General features: G+C 48.1%; 1 protein-coding gene across 2 annotated transcripts in view; it reads left to right on the forward strand.

Moving 5' to 3' along the window:
- FLT4 (fms related receptor tyrosine kinase 4) overlaps positions 1 to 24,984 on the forward strand; it is a 97,048-nt gene that overhangs the window by 23,261 nt on the left and 48,803 nt on the right. For both annotated transcript variants that reach the window (XM_074960327.1, XM_074960328.1), the window contains exons 2-3: positions 11,649 to 11,745; positions 20,778 to 21,052. In XM_074960327.1, the coding sequence (XP_074816428.1) occupies positions 11,649 to 11,745; positions 20,778 to 21,052 (372 nt within the window). The remainder of the gene's footprint in view (positions 1 to 11,648; positions 11,746 to 20,777; positions 21,053 to 24,984) is intronic.

Consider the following 24,984-nt stretch of genomic DNA (forward strand, 5'->3'; position numbering starts at 1 on the left):
TGTGTGTGGGACAAAGACACTGGCCCCTTATAATGAAGGCATTGGTGGTCATGGACAAGACACCTACAGCTGCGATTAGCCCTGCATCTGGTTGTGAGAAAGCACTAGCTGAGCCCCTGTAACTAACTCTTTGTGGGACAGGAACAAGATGCTGAGTGAAGAGCTGCAATTAATGTCCTACGGAGCAAAGACAGGACACGGACTGACTCACTGCAGTCGAACCTCAGAGTTACGGACACCTCGGATGGAGATCGTCCTTAACTCGGAAATGTTCGTAACTCTGAACAAAGCGCAATTCAGGCTCCAGATCCACCAGCTGACAATCCAGGCTAGGTTTCAGCAGCAGCTGAGCACCCTACTCAACCCCTGCATGAGTTTGCAGGCAGTGGGAAAGGTGCGGGGGAGGCAGCCCAGATGTGCCTTTAAGATGCAATACAGGAACAGTACAGTATTTGCTGGTTTTTTTGTTTGTTTGTTTGTTTTTTGTCTCTGCTGCTGCCTGATTGGTTACTTCTGGTTTCACATGGTGTCTGGTTGACCAGTCAGTCTGTAACACTGGTGTTCGGATCTTTGAGGTTCTACTGTAACTTCTTGTGGAACAGGGGAAAGCAAATTGGAATCCACTCTAATTAGCCCCTTAAGAGAAGCACAAGAAAGAGACCCAGTTCCTTGTGCCTCATGTGAACGTGCTACTTTTGCGCATTTCCTGCTTTCTTTTTCTTCTTTATTATTTGTAAGGTGGCAGTGTCTTAGCCCCTCTTCTTCCTGCAGGGACCCTTTAAAAAGAAAGAGGATCAGAGCTATTCAAACCCAGCTTTGAGCCGTGACTCACCTTATCATGGCTCTTGTGCCTAATCTGGCACAGGCTGGTGGTAAGAGACTGTTCCATTTTCCCAAAGTAAATTCCACCCAGCCATTGGGATTGCTCATCCCAGCTGACAGGCTGGAGAGAAATCACCTGGGGCCTCTTTGTGGTGGTTTATCCCAGCTGTGGCTAGAGTGTGCGAGAGCAGATTTATTCATTTTTCAGCCTTCTGTGATATCTCACTCCTCCGCAAACAAGCCTTCCTCTTTCCTTCCTCGTCCTCTTTCCTGACGTGAGTGACCATGAGGAGGAGTAGGTGACAGCTGTGCACTCAAATTCCCCTTGTAGACCTGCCAGCTCCCAGGTTCGTTATATGACAACCACACTTTGTTTTTCACGTATGACTCTATAAAATTATCCTGGAGAAGAGAGGAAGAGTCATTCTTTTCTGGGAACTCCAGTCCCAGTAGGTGGGAAATGGGGCCAGTTTTGCCTGTGTCACATGCACTTCCTATGCGTATGCAAGGTGGATAAAGACACCGGGGCCAGATTCCCTGTTCTTGTGCAATTGTTGATATCAGTGCAAAGTGGGTGTAAAATGCTACACATTCAGAATGGTAATGATTTGCACCTGCTTTGCACTGGTGTAAATTACTGCACAAGGTGCAGGGCAATGGGGAATCAGGCTTCAGAAATATAGAGTCAAGTGGATTTAATGCTGGGGAAAGGTGCTAGTTCTGACAGCCCAGACTGGGAAAGTCTTCTGTCTCCACACCCTGTCCAGTCCTTGGCCTCTGCTGATTACACCATGGAGGGTGTCAGTTGTGTTAGTGCTCATTTTGATAGTGACTCTTGTGCCCTGTCTCCTAGGAACTAGTTTAATAGAACTTGACCACCAACCCATTTCGTAAGAGCTGCCAAATAACCATCAAACAATGCACAGAGTTTCCTCCCATCTGGACTAAATAAGCTTTCCTAATGCCAGCCATCCTGTCTCTGCTACATATGTCTCATGTGGCTTGGGTAGGTAGCAAGTGCCCCTCATCTGCTTCTCTCTGCCATGAAAAACAAAGCTGAGAAATGGAGAAGGGTTCCTTCCTAGTATTTGCTTTGGACAGAGCTCCTTCTACAGATAGGGTCCTTGCTGTCTGGAGAGTCAGTTTCGCTTTTCAAGGTGTCAGGAGTAGTTCGGAACAAGAAGATAAATTTCTAAGATGCAAACACACAAAAGGCAGTTCTGTCATTTTTCCCAACTCCAGGGAACCCAGGAAGGGGATGGAGCAAAGGGTCTTTCCCCTGGGGCTTGCAAACAGATAAAAGAGCTAAGATATCTCACAGCTGTAGATATTATTCTTATAAAAATGATGGGGGAAAGGAGCAGGAATTACCACTCCCCAGCAAGAGGCATGGGAGCCTGGTAGGGCTCAATAGACTCTGCTCATCAACACAAAGGGAGATTGAGAAGGGAGTAGTCTGGAGAAGTTCAGGGAGAGCAGACTACCTCTGAAATGCAACAGCTCCCACCAGCCAGGAGTTCAGGCTCACAAATTCATGACGCAAAGGTCAAAGGAAACTGAAGACACTTTAAAGGAGACCCCATGTCGTGCTGTCCTGGTGGCTCTGTGGTACCCCTGAAGAGAGCTGATCTGGATTCCCAGCTCCAGTCTCTGATTGCAGGAGGCTAGGTTCATCGTGGATGTCATATGTTCAGCCCCCGGGGCAGGGAGTGCTTCACTTTGTTCTGCACCTTGGATCAGCTTTGGAATGGTCTTGATGGATTCTGAAGAGTATGTCACCCGGTCCAACGCTCCTTGGCTACAGAAGGCTCTCCAGGATGTAACACTAAGGCCACAGTCTGATTCCAGGTACACCTACATCTACAGTCAAGTTTCTCCCAATTTACACGCTGTAACTGAGAGTGGAGTTAACCCTTAGAGCGCTTGAAATCTTCAAAGCTCTTTACAGACATTGGGTAGTGACTCCTCTCAGCACCCACAAAGCAGGTCTGTTTTGGCATTTACAGATAGAGAAGCCAAGGTGATGAGGAGTTGAATGACACCCACTTGACGACTCCGGGTCAGAGCTAGGCTTAGAACCCAAGGGATCCTCCTGACACATGGTGCCCTGGTCCACCCACTAAGCTGCACCGTCTCATATAAGACCACATGGGAGAGGACTGTAAACTGTTGGGGCAGGAGCCCTGAACCATGTTGTGGGAACTGGTTACCAGATGTTTGTCTGGGTGGAGATGCCCTTCATAAACATAATGGTCCAAAGTCTGAGGCCTTTCCTTGGTTGTTACGAACTCCCATTGATGGGCAGTTTTGCCTGAATAAGATGAGTGTGTCAGGATTTGTCCCTTTGCTGGGTGGGGGAGAAGAATGCACGTATGTTTCTTTTTAGCTTTGCCTTAGATGTGGAAAAGTCTGTGTGACAATTAAGTGTGTTCCATGCCTGCGGCAGGACTGGTGATGAGCCTCTGGTTCAGAGCTCTATCAGGGAAAAGAAGAACCACGCTGTTCAATGTGCCCCTAGCCATGGGGCAGGTGGGGGGAAGGGGAAGGGGAGTGGAAATCTATGGCCTTGTCCTGACATTTCTGGTGCTGACATCCCCCATCAGCAGTAACCTCTGCTGTTGTTGACACAAGGAACTCACCCAAAAGGCCGTCTAGACATTCATTTGGCTGCCAGCTTCTCTGCTAATATCTGGAAATGCTCAGAGCTCAACTTGAAGGCAAACAAGGCAGAGAGGGGGGCTTGGGGAGGGAAATGCCAATTGCCTTGTTATAACAAAATAGATTGATTTCATTCCCCTTGTTCAACTTGGTTCCTTGCTCCTCTCCCCAGCGAGGAGCCACTTGGATTTGAAATGCACTTTCTTATTCAGCTTTTCCTGGTAACCTTTAGCAGTGCCACCCTGCGTTGTCCCATCAGGGGTCAGATGGCCCTGTCTGAGCAGGGAGACGAGAAGGGCCAATTAGCCCAATGTGGCACCCCAGTGTAGCGTAGCTGCGGCCACAGTGACAAGAGCCAAGTGAGTTTCAAACCCGCTGGCGGTTTAGAACATGGGCAGTGTGGAGGTGTGCAATGAAACAGGAAGATGGTCAAGGAAGGGAGAGAGGAAATGGGGGACAAGAGAGGGAAGAGGAGCCTGAAGGGAAGACTATATGGGGGCCCAGACGGGGAGGGGGAGGGCCAGGGAGAAAGGAAGAGGAGATGGGAACAGCAGAGAGAGGGGAGAGGAGGAGGGGAGAGAGTCTGTGGCACTAGGATGGGGGTGGGAATAGGGAGCAGAGGGCCTAGGGTTAATGAACCCTTTGCTAAATGCTTGCGGCTCCAACTCTGGAAATACTTACTGGGGCCACTGGCGATAAAACAAACAGCCTTTTAAAAGTCCATTTATTAAGCGGCTTTGCGGAGCGAGGGGATATCTCCATCCTGGGGCCCGGTTGGGGCTGTACGATACTTAGGGGTGACTGCAGCCAGCGTGTTTCAGTCCGGCATTGGACAGGAAAGGAAGTCAGCGAGAGGGACAGAGTGTGAACTAAATCCCTCTCCAGAGAGGAACTGTGTTAATTAACAGGTCGGACTCCTCCAAGAGGGAGGGAAAGGGAAACGGAGAAGTGCTGAAGTGGTTTGAGAGGGCTCAGAGAGGATCCCAGCAGGGCTTCCTGCTGGCCTGAGGATGATGGGAGCTCACAGGCTCTCACTTTTCTGAATGGCACTGACCGCAGCACGCTCACCTCTGCGCCATGAACGTCTCCGCTTTCCCCCGCCCAGGCAAAGGCTCTGTTACTCCGTGGCTGACCATGGCTGCAGAGCTGCACAGCACTTCAGGTCCGCCCCCAAGTCCTAGCTGATGGTCCAGTGGCAATAGGAAAGGGCAGAGAATGAATTCACATACATTGGGCCCAACTGTCCTTTCTCATACGCTGGTGTAAATCAGGAATAACTCCACTGAAGTCAGCCTGGCTGGTGTAAAACCATTTAAGGGAGAAGGAAATCCAGCTCCCTGGCTGTATTGTCTCAATGTGCTTCCAGCACTCTCCTTGTCTTTGTTGTAATCTAATGCCATGGAATTATTACCTGGTCAGACAAAAGACTGAACATTGGAGAAGTGCAGCAAGAGATGGTTAGCGTATACCATTGGTTGGCAACTGTTTTAGGGAGATTAGCCTTCCTTCCCTGGCAGTCCAACAGTCAGACAAGCTCGAAAGCTCCTCTCTCTCTCTCTCTCTCTCTCTCTCTCACCAATAAAAGTCGGCCCAATAAAAGAGATCACCTCACCCACCTTGTGAGTCCAACAGTGAGACAGAAGGGTCAGGTTGCAGAGAGGGTGGGTGACAGGGAGGGCCAGCCATTCCATGTCAGAGACTAGCCCTTATTCCGAGAGAGCTCCACATTGGTATAGTGATTTCAGAGAGCAGAAGAGGCGGGTTTCAAGGAGATTAAGGAATCATAGACAATAAATCCAGTAAGGATAAGGTCGCTGGTCTGCAGCCTGCCCCTTTAAGAGCCGGGTGCTGAAAGATCAAGGATAGGAAAACCGATGGGAAACGCACTTTTCCCAAAATAGACAAGGTGTGAGTGGCTGTGGAATCCTGCTTCCTCTCTCTATGTCCCATCAATCCAGCACTGTTTATTTTAATGTCCTGCTGCCAACTCACTTGGAAACCATCTTGAAAAAACAAAGATGGCTGGGGCTGCTGCATGCCTTTTTAATTACATTAATTCCTTCTCCACCTAAGTGTGTGTGTGATTTTAGATATCGCCCCCTTCACTGCACACAGACACGCACAAAAATTGCACGTCACTGTACATGTAAGAGTTGGGTTCCCTTGGGCTCCCCCTGTGAGATGAAGTGGCTGAGTGATAACTTGTAGACTCTCCTGGGGAAGTGGGAGCATTGTATTCGCATGAGGCATCTCCCTCACACTCTGGGATTTGCCAGAGACATGAACCATCTGTATGTCAGTCAGCTGACGTTTAATAGCAAAACCCAGTGCCAAGATCAACGGTCAGGAGAGTCAGGTTGTGTTGTGTGAGCACTGGGGAGAATTCCAGCACAGGGTGCATTACCTTGGGAACCTCCACCACATCCATGCAGGCAAGGGATCCATGCTGAATGCGTCAGGGGGGATTTGGTGAAGGAGCAGGATGGGGCCGGGGGACGGAGTTGGGATGAGTTCTGATTCAAACTGTAGAGTGTCAGATGCCCGCGCTGAAGTCTTGGAGGTCAGTACCACATCAGATACCACTTGGGTGACCAGATGTCCCGATTTTATAAGGACCGTTCTGATTTTGGGGGCTTTTTGTTATATAGGCACCTCTGACTCCCCACCCCCGTCCCGATTTTTCACACTTGCCATCTGGTCACCCTAGAGACCACCGGTGACATGTACCCTCCTGCCCATAATCCGCCTAGTTACCCAAACTACTTATTTAACTCCAGCCCCCAGGATTCCCAGTTGCCGAATCACAGCTTGGGGCCTAAGGGTCACAGGTGCTTTTCTAGTTCAACACAAGAAGCTGCATCTAGAGGGATCAGGGAGCCTGGGAAACTCCCACTTGCTGTTACGAAAGGCTGGGATCCATGGGGAAGCTAACGGGGGCTGAGCGAGGTGGGATGGATTGGTGGGAGGGCCGGCTCCATGCTGGCTGGTCAGTCACACCGCTGTCCCCTGCTCAGGGCGATGAGCTCAGGCCATGGCGCATTCTGATGGAGCATTTGTTCCTTTTCCTGTTGTACTTGTGGACAGCCATGGACAGGATGCATCTGCAGGAATCCCAGAGTCCAAACCTGCACAGCTTGTACTTTTTCTTTCTTCCCCAGCCTTCCCTCCGCCCCCTGGTGCTGTTTTCTAACAGGTTATAAAGTTGCACATAAAGGGAGTGAGGGTTTTGTTTTTGTGGCTGTGGGTGCTCCACTGGGTCTTCACCTGGGTCTACGCTGGAAGAGATGCTCTGCCCCGAGCCTCCTGCAGGTACCAAGGCTGACTGCACCTCCCCGCTAGGGAAACAACCCAGAGCACCAATCTCAATCAGCTGCTGCTAACAGGCCTCACTTTTCCTACGGAGGCAACGTAGGCATGGGACTTGGAGTCAGGAGCCCTTGGTTCTATTCCTGGCTCTGCCACTCACCTGCTGTGTGTCCTTGGGCAAGTCACTTCACCTCTGTGCCTCTGATGTTCCCTCCCACCCTTTGTCTGTCTTGTCTATTTAGTTTGTGAGCAGTTTGGGGCAGGGGCTTTCTCTCACTACATTTATGTACAGCACCTACTGTGACAGTGCCCCTATCGCAGCTTGAGCCTCTAGGCGCTACTGTACTATACATCATACTAACACATATAGCCAAAAATACAAGGGGTGCAGCAGGGTGAAAGTCTTAGCAACTCACAGCTGATTGTTAACGGCAGCGAGCCGCACAGCTCCCACTGACTCCAGCTGGGGCTTAGGTGCTCAGTGACTCTGAAAACCAGGCCCTTGCAGAGAGAGAACTATATAGCAGCTGAAGCATCCCTCAACATTTCCCCAGTACAATCAGGGAGCTGGGACCTGCAAATCAATTTCCGACTCTTTCCCAGTGAATTAATTATTAGGGTTATTTAATTTGCTGTCAGTTAAACTCACCAGATCCGGGAACTGATTTATTTTCAGGCCACTGCTGAGATCTGGAGCTTCCAGCTGGTGAAGTGGATTAATGCACTCACCTTTCTGCTCTGAAGAACTGGGTTCATACATTGCCCCGGTCACAAACAAAACATGTGGAACTGGTCAAAAATGCCTTTGTATTTTGCGGGGAATTTTTTTTTTTTAATAATTTTTTTCAAACTTGTTTGTTTTGTTCTGTTTTGATTTTTTCAATGAAAAACTCTAAGCAAAGCCCAAAGCATTTTTAGTTTTTGAAAACCATTTTCGGTAACAATTTTCAGTTTTGAAAACCTACAATTGAATATTTTTTTAGCAAAGCTCTGACCATTTCAGTTGCTGGGGGTCTAGTTTTTCATCTAAAAAACTGGGGGGGGGAGAATGCCCCAAACGAAAGATTTCTATGCACATTTCTGTTGACACAACACCCCAGCCAGATGTCGAAATTAGTTTGGTGATCTCAGCCTAGATCTTAGTGGAGCTCTGCTACGGGGAGGCCTGGACCAGCAAGGAGTCCATGCAGGCCTGAGAAGCATTGCATAGCTTTGTGGGGACCCAGCACTGGACTAACAAAGGGATTGTAAGTCTGGATTGAGCTGCATTCTCAGAGCAGTGCTGGGACCAAAGGGAGGAGTATCAGAAGGGGCTAAAGGTCTGGACTGAATCGCATTGGTGGGGGGGGGGGGGGAATGTTCAGGCAGTGCTGCAGGTCAAGCCCGAGGTACATTGATGGAGATGCATAGGAGAAGCTTAGGCTCTGACTATGCAGATACTTACCCATGTGCTTACCTTCAAGCATGTGAGTAGTCCCATCAGGCATGCAAACGCTGCATCTGGGAGCAACCCTCCCTGCCTGGGGTCCACAGACCTGTCCCATAGCGGGGCTCATGCTAGCACTCTGAAAATAGCTGTGTAGACCCAGCGGCTCAGGCTGGAGCTTGGCCTGGGGGTGGGGTGGGCTTGAGAGCGTCCGAAGTACTATCTACACAGCTATTTGTACAGCTAGTGTGAGCCCCACTGACGCTGCTCACTCCCAGATGCAGTTATACATGCCCATTGACTCCAGTGGGACCCCTCCTGGGAGTGCATTGCCTGTAGGGTCAGATCCTCGCACGGTGCTTACCTGCGCCGTACCGGGCTGCTAGAGCTGCAGAGCTGCTAGCCCACTGCATTCACTCTGAAAGGGCGGGAAAATTCCCCCCAACAGACAAAAAGGGGAAGCTTCTCGGAGGGTAAATAATAGCACCCCGTGTCTAACTGGTGCTGTCAGGGCTCCCATGTTTTATTTCAGGGGTGGGCCACAATGTAATGGCGCTTGCAGAGCTTGGTTTGTTTTCTCCATTCATGTGCTGGGACCCATTCACGGGGCAGGTACTGCAGGGCAGTGAAGAGTCTCTGCTAGACAGACTGGGTGCTCGCTGGCCATGTGGAGAGCAGTGTCTGCACAGGGATAGACATGTCCAGCAGTAATAGGAAAGACAGATTTGTATTCAGACCAGGCTTGTAGCAGAGAAGCTGTATTTTTTTTTTAATAAATGTTGTTATATTTTTCAGTGATTTTATCAAAAATGCTTTCAGTTATTTTCACAAGCATGGGGCACATTTTTTATATGTTGTCCAAAGTCTCTTTCTATTTTCTTTTCTTTTCTTTTCTTTTCTTTTCTTTTCTTTTCTAACAATGAGTTGTTTAAGTGATGGCCTCGGGTGGATGGGACACTTAACCCCTTCTGTCTATGCCTCTCTCTCCTTGTCTTCCACACTCACTCACTCTTTCCCTTTCTCAGTCTCCCCCTCACTCCCACACTGCCATCCTCTTTTGCCCACACGTTGCCTTATCCTCTTTCACTCACTCGATCTCACCCTGGGCCAGGGTTTCAGAATGCATAGGTGAGCCCCCCAAGTTGGCACACTTCAATCGGGTTGCCTGGGCAAGGTCAGAGACCTGTTTGAAAAGATGCTCACCCTGTCTGTCTGTCTGTCTGTCCCGCTCGCGTGCACAATTCTCTCGGGGCCTTTTTCTCATCATGTCTATCTCTGGCAGGCCCTCCAATCCCTACCACTGTCTCTTCAAATCCTTTATATCTTGTTCCCCTCCCAGGTATTTTTTTATAATTACTTATTTGCCGGGAGCTGACAATGTGCTCAGCATGACCCAAGGAACAAAAGGCAGGCAGTGCCTTCCTCAAAGAGCTTTCAGTCCAAACAAGGCAGATTTAGGGCAGGCCAGACCCACTGAGAAGCCAGAGGAGTGGCTGACTAGGATCTGCTTATTTCGTTGTAAGTGATGAATGTTGTTGACTCATTGCTTACAGGTTTGTGGAAGAAGTGAGTCTCTTGGAAGGATCTGAATGAGCGGGGAGGGGGGCAGTGTGGACGGGAGTGGATGTGCGTGCGTGCTTGTGCTTAAAGGGCGGTGTGGACAAAGGCATGGATTCCTTTAACTCAGCGAGGAGATCACCTGGTTCTGTACTATGAACAAGTACAGTCATCTCATCACAGAGCCAACCCGGGAAAAGCTGACCCCATCCCAGTCATTACGTATCTCAGGAACAGGAAAAGAGTGATTGGGAGAACAGTCCGTCAGTCAGAGCCAGAGCTGGGCGATTGCTAGCGCTAGCCCTGTTTCCATAGACACAGCCAGTCACGTGACCACCGTCAGAATGACTTCTAGGCGGGAAGGAAGTGGAAAACAATTAAAAACCCAGGCTGTCTGCACAGAGCTCCGTTACTGGAGGCCCATTCACACAAGGTGGATGTTACTCTGCACGTCTCACAGCTGACTGCGGGAGCCTGTCCCAGCCTCCATATAGCCGCTTCTCATGTGCTTTTCCAGACTGTGGCTCAGTCCCAGAGGGAGCCAGTAGTTTCACCAGATGCTTTCTTTCTTTAGCCTTTTCCATATCCTCAGTCACATTGCTATCTAACATAAAACCAAACTCACCAGCCCAGGAGCAAAACCTAGCTGCCCTCCCTCAGCCAGGATGTTAACACGATGGCCAACCCCAGGAGTTCAAAGCTCAGTCTCGTGACTTTTGAGGCCTGACTTTGGTTTAAAAACCAGGAGGCTTTTAGTAATGCATTTTTAGTTCTTTTTCTTTGCCTCCTTCGCCTTTAGCATGCACCTGGGTCACATTTTAAACTTTCTTTTGCAATCTTGAGAGTTAGAAACTTTTTTTTTTTTAATGAAAGCCATGGGGCTTTCCTAATCACATCCCTTCAGAAGCAGGGGCTTTGAGATAAGCATCAAATATCACAAGGCTCACGTTAAAATCAGGAGAGTTGGCCACACTGTGTTAATGAAAATCAATGGTTATTTACCTTCCACTAGCTGTGGTTCTTCAAGATGCTTTCTCAGTGTGGGTCCCTCTTATGGTGGACATGTGTATCAGATGCGTGGCTTGTGCCCTGGAAGAGGGATCCACACAAGACTTGAAGAAGAAATTAATTATATTGTGTTCACCTAGCCAAACAACGACTCTCCCTGCATAAGGGTGTGTAATTTGTCTCATGGAATTCTACTCCACCAGCCATGGAAATGGTTCTGCCTGAATCCCAAAAGGGATAACATCCTCCCAGACAGTCTCAGTCATATCCGAGAGAGTCCATAGTTAGGAAAACATTCAGTGTAAGTGTGAAAAGATGCTGTTGCCTTTTGAGAGCCTTGTGTTGAAAGGTTTTCCCCACGTCATCAGTATATATGTAAGAGTTCTGCGTTTTTAAATTGGGGGTCTGTAAGCAGATGGGATTCGCACCCAACTTCAGACAAAACTACCCGGCCTCTGGTTTATTACTAAAAGGGGTAATTCCAAAACAATACTTCATGGAATCTCAGCCTCAACCAGCTCTTGAGGATGGGCTGTTCCTAGATTTCCTTCAACCCAGCCATAATCCTCTCTCCAGGCCTCATCTGCTCCTGTGTTTTCTTCCCTCTGGACCTGTACCAGACCCTTTGCTGGAGAACTGCTCCCTTATGGTTAGAGTCTAATGAACTTCACTTGCCCCAGTGAGTCAGCAGTAAATTAACTGGGGGCAACAGAATCCCACTGCTCTGTTACAGAGTCTTTCCCTCAGCGGGCCTGGTCGCCCTCCTACATTTACTTAGACTGGCTTCAGAGACCAAACCAAACTAACACACAGCGGAGTGACCAGATTTATCACATTTCCGCATTGCTCCTTCTCTTCTTTCTCTCCCCAGATCTGGTGAGAGGCTACTCTATGACCCCACCCACTCTCAGCATCACCGAGGAGGAACACACCATAAACTCCAAGGATACACTGACTATTACCTGCAGGTAAGAGACAAATAAAAATGTTTTTGGGTAGCTTACCTGGGCCAGCTCTTAAGTGCTCAAAGAAAAGTCCAACAGGAGGTCATCAGTGGAGTCCCTAGCTTCAGGACAGCTGGAAATGGGCAGTTTAACATGGCTTGTTAGAAGTCTCTGCAGATATTCCTGGTTGACGAAGCATCCCCTGAGATGGTGGTAACCTCCATTGCATGTAGGACCAGCTGGAAGCAGCTAGTAGAAGAATGGGGAGCTGTTTGCATGATCTCACAGGTTCCCTTGTTGGCTCTAGAATAAGGTGTTTTCCTTACCATCCTCCTCTTCCTTTTCTGTGTGATAGCCTCTTTGGCACTACTCTCCCTGCAGTTCCAGCTAGTTCTGGCTTCTCTCTGGAGCAAAGGGTGCCAGTCATTTGGTGGTTTTATGCTGTGGAGAAATAGAGACTGGGGGGAGAAAGCCACCCTCATCGATGACTGTGACTGTGTCCAGAGTCCCTCCTTGTTTTCCAGCAAGCAGGGGGCTAATGCCTTGCTTAGTCCTCATACAGATGGGCAAGGCAAGGCGGTTGTGGGTGGAAGGCCGCCGTCAAGCTCTCAGGGAGGGATGGGTAACTCTACAAGAGGAGCTTGGCAATCAGAAAGAGAAGATGCCTTTGAGAAGACAGAGCTCTACACTGCCTGGACTGGTTTGCCCCACGCTGGGATGTTTCTCCGTTTATGCTGCACACGCTGCCCTGCAGCTCTTAAGGGAAAATAAATCCGTGGGGAGAAAGACTTTGCTGGCTCAAACTGGGTTTGGCTGGTGAACCAACAGTTTTACCCCAACAACTTAAAGTGACGGGTGCCAGGATTTGAGAGCATGTCTCCAGTGGTGGCATGCAGCCCGCTGTGCCACTGAACGCCCTCAGCAATAAGGATTAAAGTGGCGCGTCCACTCCAAATCTCTCCGCAAGCACGTTACGTTTGTCCACTCATCTTGACATAAGATTATCTAGCCTTTTCCTGAACACCCCTCATAACTGTGCACCACTTGCAAGTCATTTGTTATCCTGGTTCTGAGGAGCAAGCAGAAGGCTAGAAAATATAGATGAAATCAGTGGGGTTCCTCATGGGTTCAGCGATCTGCCTGCCCAGTTCTCTTTACAGTGGCGGTGCCACACTCTCCCATGACTTCATTTGGACCTTGGTAGGTAAAGGAGAGAGACAGTATAATTGGTCTCTGTTTAGGGGACCTGTCTTCACATCACAAAACCTACTGTACCTCAGTGGAACCCTTCTGAGCAGGGAGGCCCAGGAGCGGACGGGCATGCCAGCGGTTGGAGCGCTTCTGCAGAGGCAGCATGGAACATGCTCGTGCTCCCAGTGCCCATGCTGTGCCTTCTCCCTGAATACACCCTCCTTCGTTCCTTCGCAATGGCATGTCCGCACACTAGGAAAGCTGCTGCAGCATAGGTGGCGGTGCCTTCCCAGCTGCAGATCTGGCTTGAGAAGGCTTCCTGCCGCGGCTGAGCAGGAAGGGTCCGGGCTGGCATCTGACATATTGCAGGGTGAGTGTTGCTCCACCTCTGAGCTGGTGCAGCGTGCATGCCTGACCTGCTGTGAGTCAGTGCTGGCTGCTGATGGCAAGGCTTCCTTCTGCTGTCCTGTACACTCTGGAGGGAAGCTGGCTGCCAGCTCAGATTTCACCCATCTTGGCTTTTGCATGCGACTGTGGAAGCCGCACCCTTTTGCCCCCATTTGCCCCCATTTGCAGCAACACACGCAAGGGCAGAGCTGAACCCCACACGTAAGCATATGTATAGTTATCCATTACCTCTGTGATGTGCACTGCACGAGACACGGAGCAACATGCTCCCTGCGATGGGCTAGTCGCCAGCCCTGACCCGTCCTGCTCAGCCATGGAAGGAAACCTTCTCAAGCCAGATGTACAGCTGGGAAGAGCAGGTATCCTTACACCAAAGCAGGGCAAGGGAAGTGATGGATAAATGCATATATAGAGTCCTGTGTTGCTGGTTGATCTAAGGCAAAGACGATGTATTCCGGATAGAAATGGGTGGGTAAATAAAAAATACCCCCTGCCAGTCAGTGCCCCTGGCTGTCCTGTATGCATATACTTGCCTGTTTAATGTGCTGTGTGAAGCCCTTCTCTTTAATTCCACCCCTCCAGCACAGGAAATAGCAGTTATGCTAACATTGTATCTGTAGTTATACCCTTATTATGTATCTATGTACATGAAAGGAAACCATGGGGAGCAGAAAAGAGTCTGATTTCCAGTCTGGACTCTACACAGAAAGGCCTCCTTTGCCAAAGCAAAATGACCCAGGCTCTTAGTTAGCATCTGAGAAACAGAAGAAACTACCCAAATAGCTTACAGCTTCCCCCGTTCCCTGCTGCTGACTTCAGCTCATCTTTCATGCTCGCTAGGAAGACATCCAAACTGCGGGCCAGGATGGAAAAGGTAGAGGCAAAAAAGGAGCAACTCTGTCCTGAGCTCCCAGATGTTCGGGAGACTACATGGCCAGCCAAAGATCGTAGGGGGCGGGTCTGCAAACAGCACTAAGGGAGAGGGATCCCTGCACCTTCCACAGGATCATGAAAACTCTGCCCACTTGACATCCTGCTTCCCCTCCGAGTAGGGCATGCTCCCTACATTACCCCGAGAATGATCACTTTACAGGGACACTCCACAGACGCTGCTGGAGTTTCCTCTCTGCACCTTCGGCATAGTTCAGATGCTCCCCCTCCTCCCATGGAGCTCTAGGGCTGGTGTTTCTATCGCATCTCAAGGGGATGACTCTGCTGAGAAGGCAGTTACCTTATCATCCTCACCCCCAACTGCTCCGTCATTGGAATGAAAAGCAAATCCGTACTGGTTCATACGTCGTTAATTATGCCCAGCTGTGTCTCCAAGTCTCCCCTGGACCACGGACCACCCTGAAAAGACATGGCTTACATTAATGGGAGCTGAAGGGTTATGGCAGCAAAAATATGCAGCTTCCAGACCACAGAGGTGCGGGGGAAGAGAAGAGAAAAGGGGGAGGGTGCCGGGGTGGGCAGGGGGAGATTGTTGAACTAAAATGATGTCCTTTCAGATTAGTATCCAGTGACCCTCCTGCTGGGAGTCAAAGTGGAGCTGGCTTTTGTTTGTCCATGTTGTAACTCCTAGAAACTGTCCTTTTTAGCAGCCTCCCATCCCTGTAGTACAAGGCTGTTAAGCAGTGTTTAGGCAGAGAACTGCACTCAAGCTGGCTTTTCTTTCCCTGCACAGACAGTGCCGGGCCCCATATAAAAAAACCTCTTTTGCTTCTGGAAAGGGGCATCAGCTCTGGGCCCTTGGGTTGCCCATCAGCAGAGCTGAGCAACTGAGTCCAAGCATGTGATGGAGTAGGGACAAAGGGGTGAGGTCCACACATACAGCACATCTTTTATGAGCGCAAGTCCCAAGACTGGCGAAAACAATATTGGGATGAATCTCAGTGTTCATGGCCTGGCAGCACCTGCCAGAGGGGAAGCAGAGAGACGGTGCCTTTCCATTTCCTGAATACTGGAGCAGAGGACATGGGAGCTGATTGCACAGCAGCAGAAATGTTGGGCGGAAAGAAATGCAAAAAGAGATTGGTATCACACCTCTCACTACCTGCCCCTTACATCCTCCTGCAGGTTTTAGTCACTCAGGTGTGCTGGATCGGTGTAAGTGGCTTTGAAATTCAAGCCTGGTCTAGGCTAGAAAGTTTTAGTGCCTTAACTGTACTGGAATCACTAAAACTGTACAACCCTCTCCTGGGGATGCTGTTATAACTATATACATGTACTTTATGCTGGTATAGCTGTTCATATACAGGAAAAGGGATAGCTATACCAGTATAAATCACCATTAGACTCGGGCAACTGGATCCACACCAGGGCTATCACTGGTCTAACTCTTTTGGTGAACATATAATCACATCCCTAACTGCCATAGTTATATCGTAAAACTTTTAAGTGTAGAGCAAGCCTCAGAAAGGGGAGTGGAGGATTGTCAACTGCACAACAGTTTAATAGAGCTGTTTAATGGATGTTTGTGGCTGCACAAATATTGCTCTGGGAGAAAGGAAGTTTGATCCTGGACCCCTCCTGGTGCACGATGACAAATACGTGAGCACTGTTGCTGTGCTGGAAGCATGGAAGGAGAAACCTGTGCCCTGCATGGAAGCTTTCATGGTAGCATTTGGAAGAAGCAGAACTGCATCCATTTTGATTCGCTGCTCAGCATGGGAGACCCAAAAAGTCCTATCTGAAGTTGGGTGATCTCTCTTCAACAGATTAGACCACAAAGCCTCTGCAGTTTTTGCTATGTAGCCATCAGTCTGTGTTTGGGAGAGGACTGGGCTGGTAAGAAGAGTGCTGTCAGTTCCTCTCCATCTCCCGTGAAGAGCATCCTTTCAGAAAGTATTTTGGTTAATGAAGAAAACAGCTGTTGAGAAGTCTGTACTGCCTCTGTTGTTAGCTGGCACCAGCACTGCCTGTCTCCTAACTCTCAGCAAAGCAGAATGCTGTCAAGGACCTGACAGATGGGCCAATGCTGGATCAGTGTAACAAAGACCGTTTTGAAGCAAAACTGCAAAGATGAAGTATAGCTGAGAGGGAGATGCCCAGAAACCATTACTTGGACCTCTTCCAAACACAGCAGGCCAGGTTCAGAGGTGAATCTAAGTGAGTCTAAGCTGGTGTAACTTCCATCTCTTTCTAACCCACTTAACACACAAATTACAGTCACTTAGACTCACTCCCACTTACCGACATGTAACTCACACCCCCATACACATCACCATGGAATTTGGACCAGAAATGTTTGAGGCAAGAGTGCTTCAATTAAGAACAACCCATGGGCCTGTCAACAAGTCTGTTTGTATTGGCCCATCTCAGATATGTGTTTATATAAATATCCATCACTCAACTACTGCTAGCCCTGATGGTTAATAAAACAATGGATTGGACAATATGTGAAAACCCCAGTTGGTAAACAAACAGAAAGCAGAAACTCTGGAGACTTGTAGAATTATTAAGCTTCACATGCAGCCCCAAGAATTTCTGAACAAATGCAAGAGGTTTTGAGGCTCCACAATACTGTCTGCCTTAAAATCTTGAGATCTAGTTAATAAGCACTGCTATCCAGCTAAAGAGTCTGATCTCCCAGGCTTTTGAAAAGTAAGTTAAGTGCAGAGGGATTAGGTGGACTCAGTGGGGAATGACATGTATGACTCTGGATAGGAGGTGAGGAGGGTTTATCATTTGTTTCTGGTTTCGATGTCTGATTGATTGATTGATTTCATGTATATGCATTGGATGGAAACAATTTAAAAATCCAAATATATTTTTAAAATATAAATTAGAGCCTATGGAAAAGAGTCAATTTAATCTAGTGTCTCCCCAACTCTGGCTTGTTCTGTCCTAGTGAAACTAGATTCACGCTACATCAGAGACTTAAAGTGCAACTGTGCTCAGGTGCCACTGTAAAAATAGTCCCTTCTTGCTCGACAGACCTATCCTTCTGTGTATTGTCAGGTCTGCTCATTTTAGCGATAAAGATACGTTTAGAGGACATTTTTATTCCTGTTAGCTCTGTGAGACTGAGTGAATTGTGGTTTCAATTCCATTTCCTGAATCAACAGAATTAAGTAAACAGAAATGTTCCAGTCAGTTACTCCGGTGCGAGCCCACTGAAGACAAGGGGGTGGCACAGGTGCCATTAAGGGCAATTTTTGAAGAAAATGGGGATGCCCAGATATGACTGAGGGCTCAATGTAGCCTGAAGCTCCTGTTCTTGATGAGTAGGAAAGGACCCAGCTCGGCTCTCTGAGTCCAGGCTGAGTTTGCAGGACGGGCAGCTAGAACATACATTGTTCTACTTGTATGCTGAGCGCGTTCATGAGGCACAATGAACATGGAACTCCACAATGCCTCCCTGGGCCACCTTTCACAGCAGAGCCACCTTTTAACAGAGCACAGGACTCTGTGGCAAGCCTACAAAGCCCTTTTCAAAAGCCATGGACGTTAAGAGCAAAGAGCCTTGGAATTCTCCAGTCTGCGCCTTCAGTTAGAGAGATGGGGCTAAATGCATCATGTAAATTACACCTCCCACCACCTCCTGATCCCTCTGAACCCCAGGAGGGGATTCCCAGAGGAGGGCAGCAATAAGTACTGGTCAGGGTTTCACAATATATCCATCAAGACAGGGTGCTCAGTGGCTGTGTTAAATCAGCTCCCTTGGCCACTCTCTCTTCCCAGCACCACCCACTTTGGAAGCTGCACTGTCCCTACGTGGGCATCCCTGGGGCCACAGGTAACAACAACCTCCCTTTCTCATGCACCTCCTGTGGCTTGGACCTTTCCCCTGCATCTGCACTGGTATAATTTGGCTTAGACTCCGGACTGAGTCTGGACCAAAAAGTACAAAGAGTCTTTGTAACTAATTAAGCATCTAATTCTGGATCCTGATTGGTGAAGAAGGCAGCCAGCTCGTTGGTCCTTTGGTGAGCATGCCACAATGCTGTGAAACACCTAAGAACACAGGAACGCCAGACTGGACCAGAACCAAGGTCCATCTTACCCAGTATCCTGTCTCTGACAGCAGCCAACTTCAGAGGGAGGTGTAAGAACCTTCAGAGGGAGGTGTAAGAACCTCACAGTAGCCAGGTGTAGGATAATCTACCCCCATATTAGGTCTCATCCTGGTCTCTAATAGTTAGAGATTGGCTTACACCCTGAAGCATGAGATTTAACATCCCTTCAAAAAGAGTTGTTAGCATGAACTATTATAATATGTCTGTACAATTCCTGAGACTTCTCTTGCTCGGTATATTGTCAGGGACCGAGACCGCTGTGGACGTAGAAGAGGGGTCTTGCATCACTCAACAGGGACCTCTGTGGCTAATTAGAGGAACTATAAATTCCTTCCAGCCTTCCTCTGCCAAGCAAGGTCTCTGCAGCACAGAGCTTTCAGGAAGGGCAATCCTCTGCTAAAGACAAATACAAAGAGGAAGGCATGGCATCTCCAATACCATGGAACAGGAACCCTATCGTGGGCTAGTCTCAGCTGATATCGAATTGTGCCATCTGAGGGCTCTTTATCTAATTTCTTTTCTTATCTTTATCTAATTTCCTCCTCCTAGTTCCTTGCTTAAAGAATCCAGCTATTGGTGGTAATCACTCTCTCTCTGAGGCAGGGTCTGATTTCGCAGAATGAAACCTTCAGTGTAGAATACACGATAGTGTTATTTTTAATGAGAGAGTGATGTTGTGTCGAGCTGTGTGGGTGGGTCGGGTGGGTGGGTTTTTGCACACAGATGAGTGTCTGTGTATATCCCAGGCTCCATAAATCCTAGACCGTGTATAAATACACACTTGTATTTCATGCCTGGAGTTTTCTTCATGTTCCCTGGCACTTTTTCCTTGAAGGATAGAGAGCAAACTCTGGTGTCCTCCTTGGGTTTGATGAACATTTGCAGTCAGAGCTCTCCACGACGGCAGAAACGTGAACCAGCTTAGAGCCGGCCTGTAAGGAGCTCGCTGGGCAGCCCCATATAGAAAAGGTTAGAGGAACTAGCATTGCAGGACTGCTTGAATAAAAACACATGGTGAGAGCCTCTGCCAGGGTGATTGGCTGCAGGGAGTCCCAGCTGGTATGAAAGGGAGGGAAATAGACCCAGCGGCTGGATTTAAGGAAGTTCAGCTTGAATTTGTAGCTTTCCCTTTGTTTTCTCTTCCCTTTTTTTGATCTCTTTTGCTCTCTCCTCATTTTCTTTTCTCCTTTTTCTTTCCAATACACCCTAATCCTCTTTCATTTCTCCTCTCCACTCCATTTATCACATCAGAGCCTGGGTCAGCTGCTGCCCCACATGGGGTAAGGACAGAATATGTCATGTCTAAGGGCTTGTCTATACTACACGCCGCATTGGCGGGCAGTGATCGATCCAACGGGGGTCAATAGATGCGATAAATTGACCGCTGAGCGCTCTCCCATCAACTCCAGAACTCCACCAGAACAAGAAGCGCAAGCGGAGTCGAGGGGAGAGCGTCAGCTGTCGACTTACCACAGTGAACATACTGCAGTAAAAAGAAAAGGAGGACTTGTGACACCTTAGAGACTAACAAATTTATTTGAGCATAAACTTTCGTGAGCTACAGCTCACTTCATCGGATGCATACTGTGGATCCGATGAAGTGAGCTGTAGCTCACGAAAGCTTATGCTCAAATAAATTTGTTAGTCTCTAAGGTGCCACAAGTACTCCTTTTCTTTTTGCGAATACAGACTAACACGGCTGCTACTCTGAAAACCTGTCATACTGCGGTAAGTAGATCTAAATACGCCGACTTCAGCTACGCTATTCACGTAGCGGTAGTTGCGTATCTTAGATCGACCCCATGTGGTAGTGTAGACAAGCCCTTAAATGTTGTCTATATCAGTGGAAACTCTTCTTAGTAAAGGGGAAGGAAATACTGAAGAAATGGATCCTTTCTCTCCAGATCCTGGGCTAATCCTCACCCTGGAATCAGTATTAGTGAGATAAAGTCATGGGAACTAGGGACGGGTAGACTCCCTACTGCAAGTGAACTGATATTTGACAGCATGAAATTCCCCATGGAGGTGACCCTATGGCAATGGGATATATCCATCTTCCTGTGTGTCACTGGCTGGGTTAATGGACCTATATGCTTTCACCATCACACCACACCCCTTCCTCCCCATGAGGAATGAGATGGTTCCTCCAGGCACCAGCCTGACAGTGGCGTTCATGGCCTGCACTTCCAGGCATGTGCAGACATGGGCTGGGCACACCTTATTTGGCTCTCCTGAGGGAGAATAGGGACAGCTGCCTGGTGCCTGGGGTCCCCTTTTCCCAATCAGCACAGGAGAAGTCGGCAAAAAAAATATGCCCCAGCAGTGAGGGTAGTAGCCACACTCCTATGTGAATGAAGGGTAGGCTGAGTAAGGATGAACAGCCCCCCAGGTTCTTCCACTCCTGCTCACTGGCTAACCTTCCCCTTTGTTTCTGTAAAGAGGGCAGCACCCCCTGGAGTGGTCGTGGCCTGGTGGCCTGGTGGGCCCTGACCAGGGCGAAAAGGAGAACGAGACAGTGGTATTGGTGAACCTCAGTGGCGGCCGGACCATCCGGGAGGAGGACTGCGAGGGCATTGACGCAAAGCCCTACTGCAAGGTGGTGGTGCTGACCGGGACCCAGGCTAATGACACAGGCTTCTACCGGTGTTACTACAAGTACATCAGTGCCAAAATCGAGGGCACCACAGCGATCAGCATCTACGTGTTTGTGAGAGGTAAGAAACCAGTGACTGCGCAGCCTCCGCTGCCATAACACAGACCTGCACTGGGTGAGCGAATGGGCTGGCCCACATCGAGCCTTAAAACCCTTTATGGAAAATAGCTATCACAGCAGGTGGGGAGGACTAGCCCAAGGAGAAGCGGCGGAGTGGTTAGATTCAGTGTGTGTGGGAAAGGGCCACCTGCCTTCTAAAAGGAGACTGATAAGCGCAGGTTTAGAACTGGACAACAAGGGGATCTGTATAAACTCCCCAGTTCTACCACTTCACTTCAGTCCTGACCTGAAGCACCCTTGCTAGTCCTCTACCCCCTCTCGCACAGCTCGGCCCGTGCACCTCACTTCTGTTCTGCAGAGCTCCCTGTCAGGTCAGTCCCAAGCGTCTCTTCAGCGTAGGCTGGCAGCGCCCCACGCTGGCACACCACTGGCACATGAAGGGTACAGCTGCGCAGCCAATGCAGGTGTGACTGGAGCACTCCTAGGCAGACCCACCCTCGTTTTAACTTAGCTAGCACAGGTGACACTAGTAGTGTAGCCGTGGCACCACAGACTTCAGCATGAGCCAACTGCCCCAGTACATACCCAGGGCCCTGGCAGGCTTGTGTTGAGGTGGCTAGCCTGCACTGAAGCCCTTGCCACTGTGTCTTCACTCTTAGTGTTACCCATGCTAATTAGATTAAAGCGAGCACTGGTATGCCTGTCCACACTGTATTTGTGGTGTAGACACAATTAAGATGACATAGCTCTGTGAATAATACAGGGACGTGGCAGCATCACTGTACCCGAGAACGGTCTGCAGTGTAGAGTTTGCCTGGCTACAGGAATATGTACAAGCAGGGAGGTGGAATACATACAAGCTGGGGCGGATGGGGTGGGTGGTAAGAAATTACTCTCCGTATGAAAGATCACCGTTGGCTGGTGGCATCCCTGGTCATCTGGGTGAAGAGGAGCAATTGCGTTTGCCTACTTGCATCAGGACTTTCAAACCCTGGATGTGATTAATGTAGGGCTGTCAAGCGATTAAAAAAATGAATCACGATTAATTGCGTGATTAAAAAAATTAATTGTGAGATTAATTGTGCTGTTAAACAATAATAGAATACCATTTATTTAAATATTTTTGGATGTTTTCTACATTTTCGAATATATTGATTTCAGTTACAACACAGAATACGGAGTGTACAGTGCTCACTTTATATTTATTTTTTATTACAAATATTTGCACCATAAAAAACAAAAGAAATAGTCTTTTTCAATTCACCTAATACAAGTACTGTAGTGCTATCTCTTTATCGTGAAAGTTGAACTTACAAATGGAGAATTATGCACAAAAAAATAACTGCATTCAACAATAAACAAGGTAAACCTTTAGAGCCTGCAACTCCACTCAGTCCTACTTCAGCCAATCTCTCAGACAAACAAGTTTGGTAACAATTTGCAGGAGATGCTGCTGCCTGCTTCTTGCTTACAATGTCACCTGAAAGTGAGAACAGGCGTTTGCATGGTGCTGTTGTAGCCGGCATCGCAAGATATTTAAGTGCCAGATGCGCTAAAAATTCATATGTCCTGACCCTTCATGCTTCAACCACCGTTCCAGAGGACATACGTCCATGTTGATGACGGGTTCTGCGCGATAACAATCCAAAGCAGTGCGGACCGACGCATGTTCATTTTCATCATCTGAGTCAGATGCCACCAGCAGAAGGTTGATTTTCTTTTTTGGTGGTTCGGGTTCTGTAGTTTCCACATCAGAGTGATGCTCTTTTAAGACTTCTGAAAGCATGCTCCACACCTCGTCCCTCTCAGATTTTGGACGACACTTCAGATTCTTAAACTTTGGGTCAAGTGCTGTAGCTATTTTTAGAAATCTCACATTGGTACCTTCTTTGTGTTTTGTCAAAACTGCTGTTAAAATGTTCTTAAAACAACATGTGCTGGGTCATCATCTGAGACTGCTGTAACAGGAAATATATGGCAGAATGCAGGTAAAACAGAGCAGGAGACATACAATACTCCCCCAAGAAGTTCAGTCACAAATTTAATTAACGCATTATTTTTTTAACGAGCATCTTCAGCATGGAAGCATGTCCTCTGGCATTGTGGCTGAAGCATGAAGGGGCATACGAATGTTTAGCATATCTGACATGTAAATACCTTGCAACATCACAAAAGTGCCATGCAAACGCCTGTTCTTAATTTCAGGTGACATTGTAAATGAGAAGCAGGCAGCATTATCTCCTGTAAATGTAAACAAACTTGTTTCGCTTAGCCATTAGCTGAACAAGAGGTAGGACTGAGTGGACTTGTAGGTGCTAAAGTTTTATATTGTTTTGTTTTTGAGTGCAGTTATGTCACACACAAAAAACTATATTTGCAAGTTACACTTTCACGATAAAGAGATTGCACTACAGTACAGTACAGATTGTACGAGGTGAATTGAAAAATACTGTTTCTTTTATCATTTTTACAGTGCAAATATTTGCAATTAAAAATAATAATATAAAGTGAGCACTGTACACTTTGTATTCTATGTTGTAATAGAAATCAATACATTTGAAAATGTAGAAAAACACCTGAAAATATTTAACAAATTTCAGTTGGCATTCTGTTGTTTAACAGTATGATTAATCACAGATAATTTTTTTAATCACAATTAATTTTTTGGAGTTAATCACATGAGTTAACTGTGATTAATCGGCAGCCCTGGATTAATCACAAGACACAGACAGTAGTGAGGGCAGTGGTGCTGTCAGTCTGACTGAGTGGGGGATAAAGACAGTAATTCAAGGAAAGCTTGGTAACAATGACAAAAATATGAAAAAAGTCCAACCTTGCTTTCAGGCAGCAACATGTCTTCCAGCAGCAGCTGGACAGAACTGAGCTCACACCTCCTCTCTTGAAAGGTTCCTCCATAAACATGCTCATCCTCTTGTCTGCAAAAGGCTGTTGGAATCCAGAGGGCTTGGGAAGTGGGGCGGAGGGCCATCTCCCCATGCTGAGAGCAAACCAATATCCGTCCTGGGGGATTGCTGAAGCTCTGCTCCGTCCAGGATTCAATTACATTGGTGCCTGGGGTGATTGTTCCAGTCGGACTGGAATGCAGGAATTTTCAGCTCTGCCGTGCCCTAGACGCAGATCACTGGGCCTTGGAGAAGCTCTATCTGTAAAATAAATAAATAAATAAATAAAACAATTAGCCTCTGGTCTACTGGGGGGCTGTCAAAGAAACAAAGCCAGACTAACTGTAATGCTCAGTATAGTGCTGGACCGACAAACTGAGGAGAGCAGGACAGAGTGCAGCCCAGATGCTGGGCAACCCAGCCACACGTTGCTCTGCCAGTGTATTTCAGCCCTGATCTGTAGCTCCTCTTTCTAGGTCAGTCCCGGTTCAGGATCCCCCAAAACCTCTGCCAGTTCTATCGGTCTTGACATGCAGCCCCCTCTTCTCTTCCAGTCTTGACCTCCTCTGAGCAGAGACAGCCTGCCAGCCCTGCAGAATTCTGGGGTGTTTTATGGAGAGGTAGACTGTCCGCCCGGGATGAAATCGAGACTGTCCCACTCCAACATGCGACCTAATTCAAATCTGAAGGTCTGCAGAGGCGAAAGGCTGATGCACAAACTTTCTGCACTCTGCAAAGTTCCTCCCACACTCTCCCGCTGCAAGGCTTAAAATGGATGCTGTTAAGATAAAGGTCTGACTCTCTTCACTGGAAGCTGTTGGCTTAGTTCAGCTGTACAGTTATTTCTCCCGCTTTTAGCCAGTGCACTTGTCTTAAGACAGGAGTCATGACATGGGAGACAACATTTTCAAAAGGCCCAGCTCAGTGCCAAAAAATGGCACACAAAATTCTGGCTGCGTCTGGGCGCACAGTTACTGCAGTAGCAAATCAGATCAATTGATACAGCTGACAGCGAGGATGGATGGTCTTG

The sequence above is a fragment of the Natator depressus genome, chromosome 8 (assembly GCF_965152275.1).
Source record: "Natator depressus isolate rNatDep1 chromosome 8, rNatDep2.hap1, whole genome shotgun sequence".
Classification (NCBI taxonomy): domain Eukaryota; kingdom Metazoa; phylum Chordata; order Testudines; family Cheloniidae; genus Natator; species Natator depressus.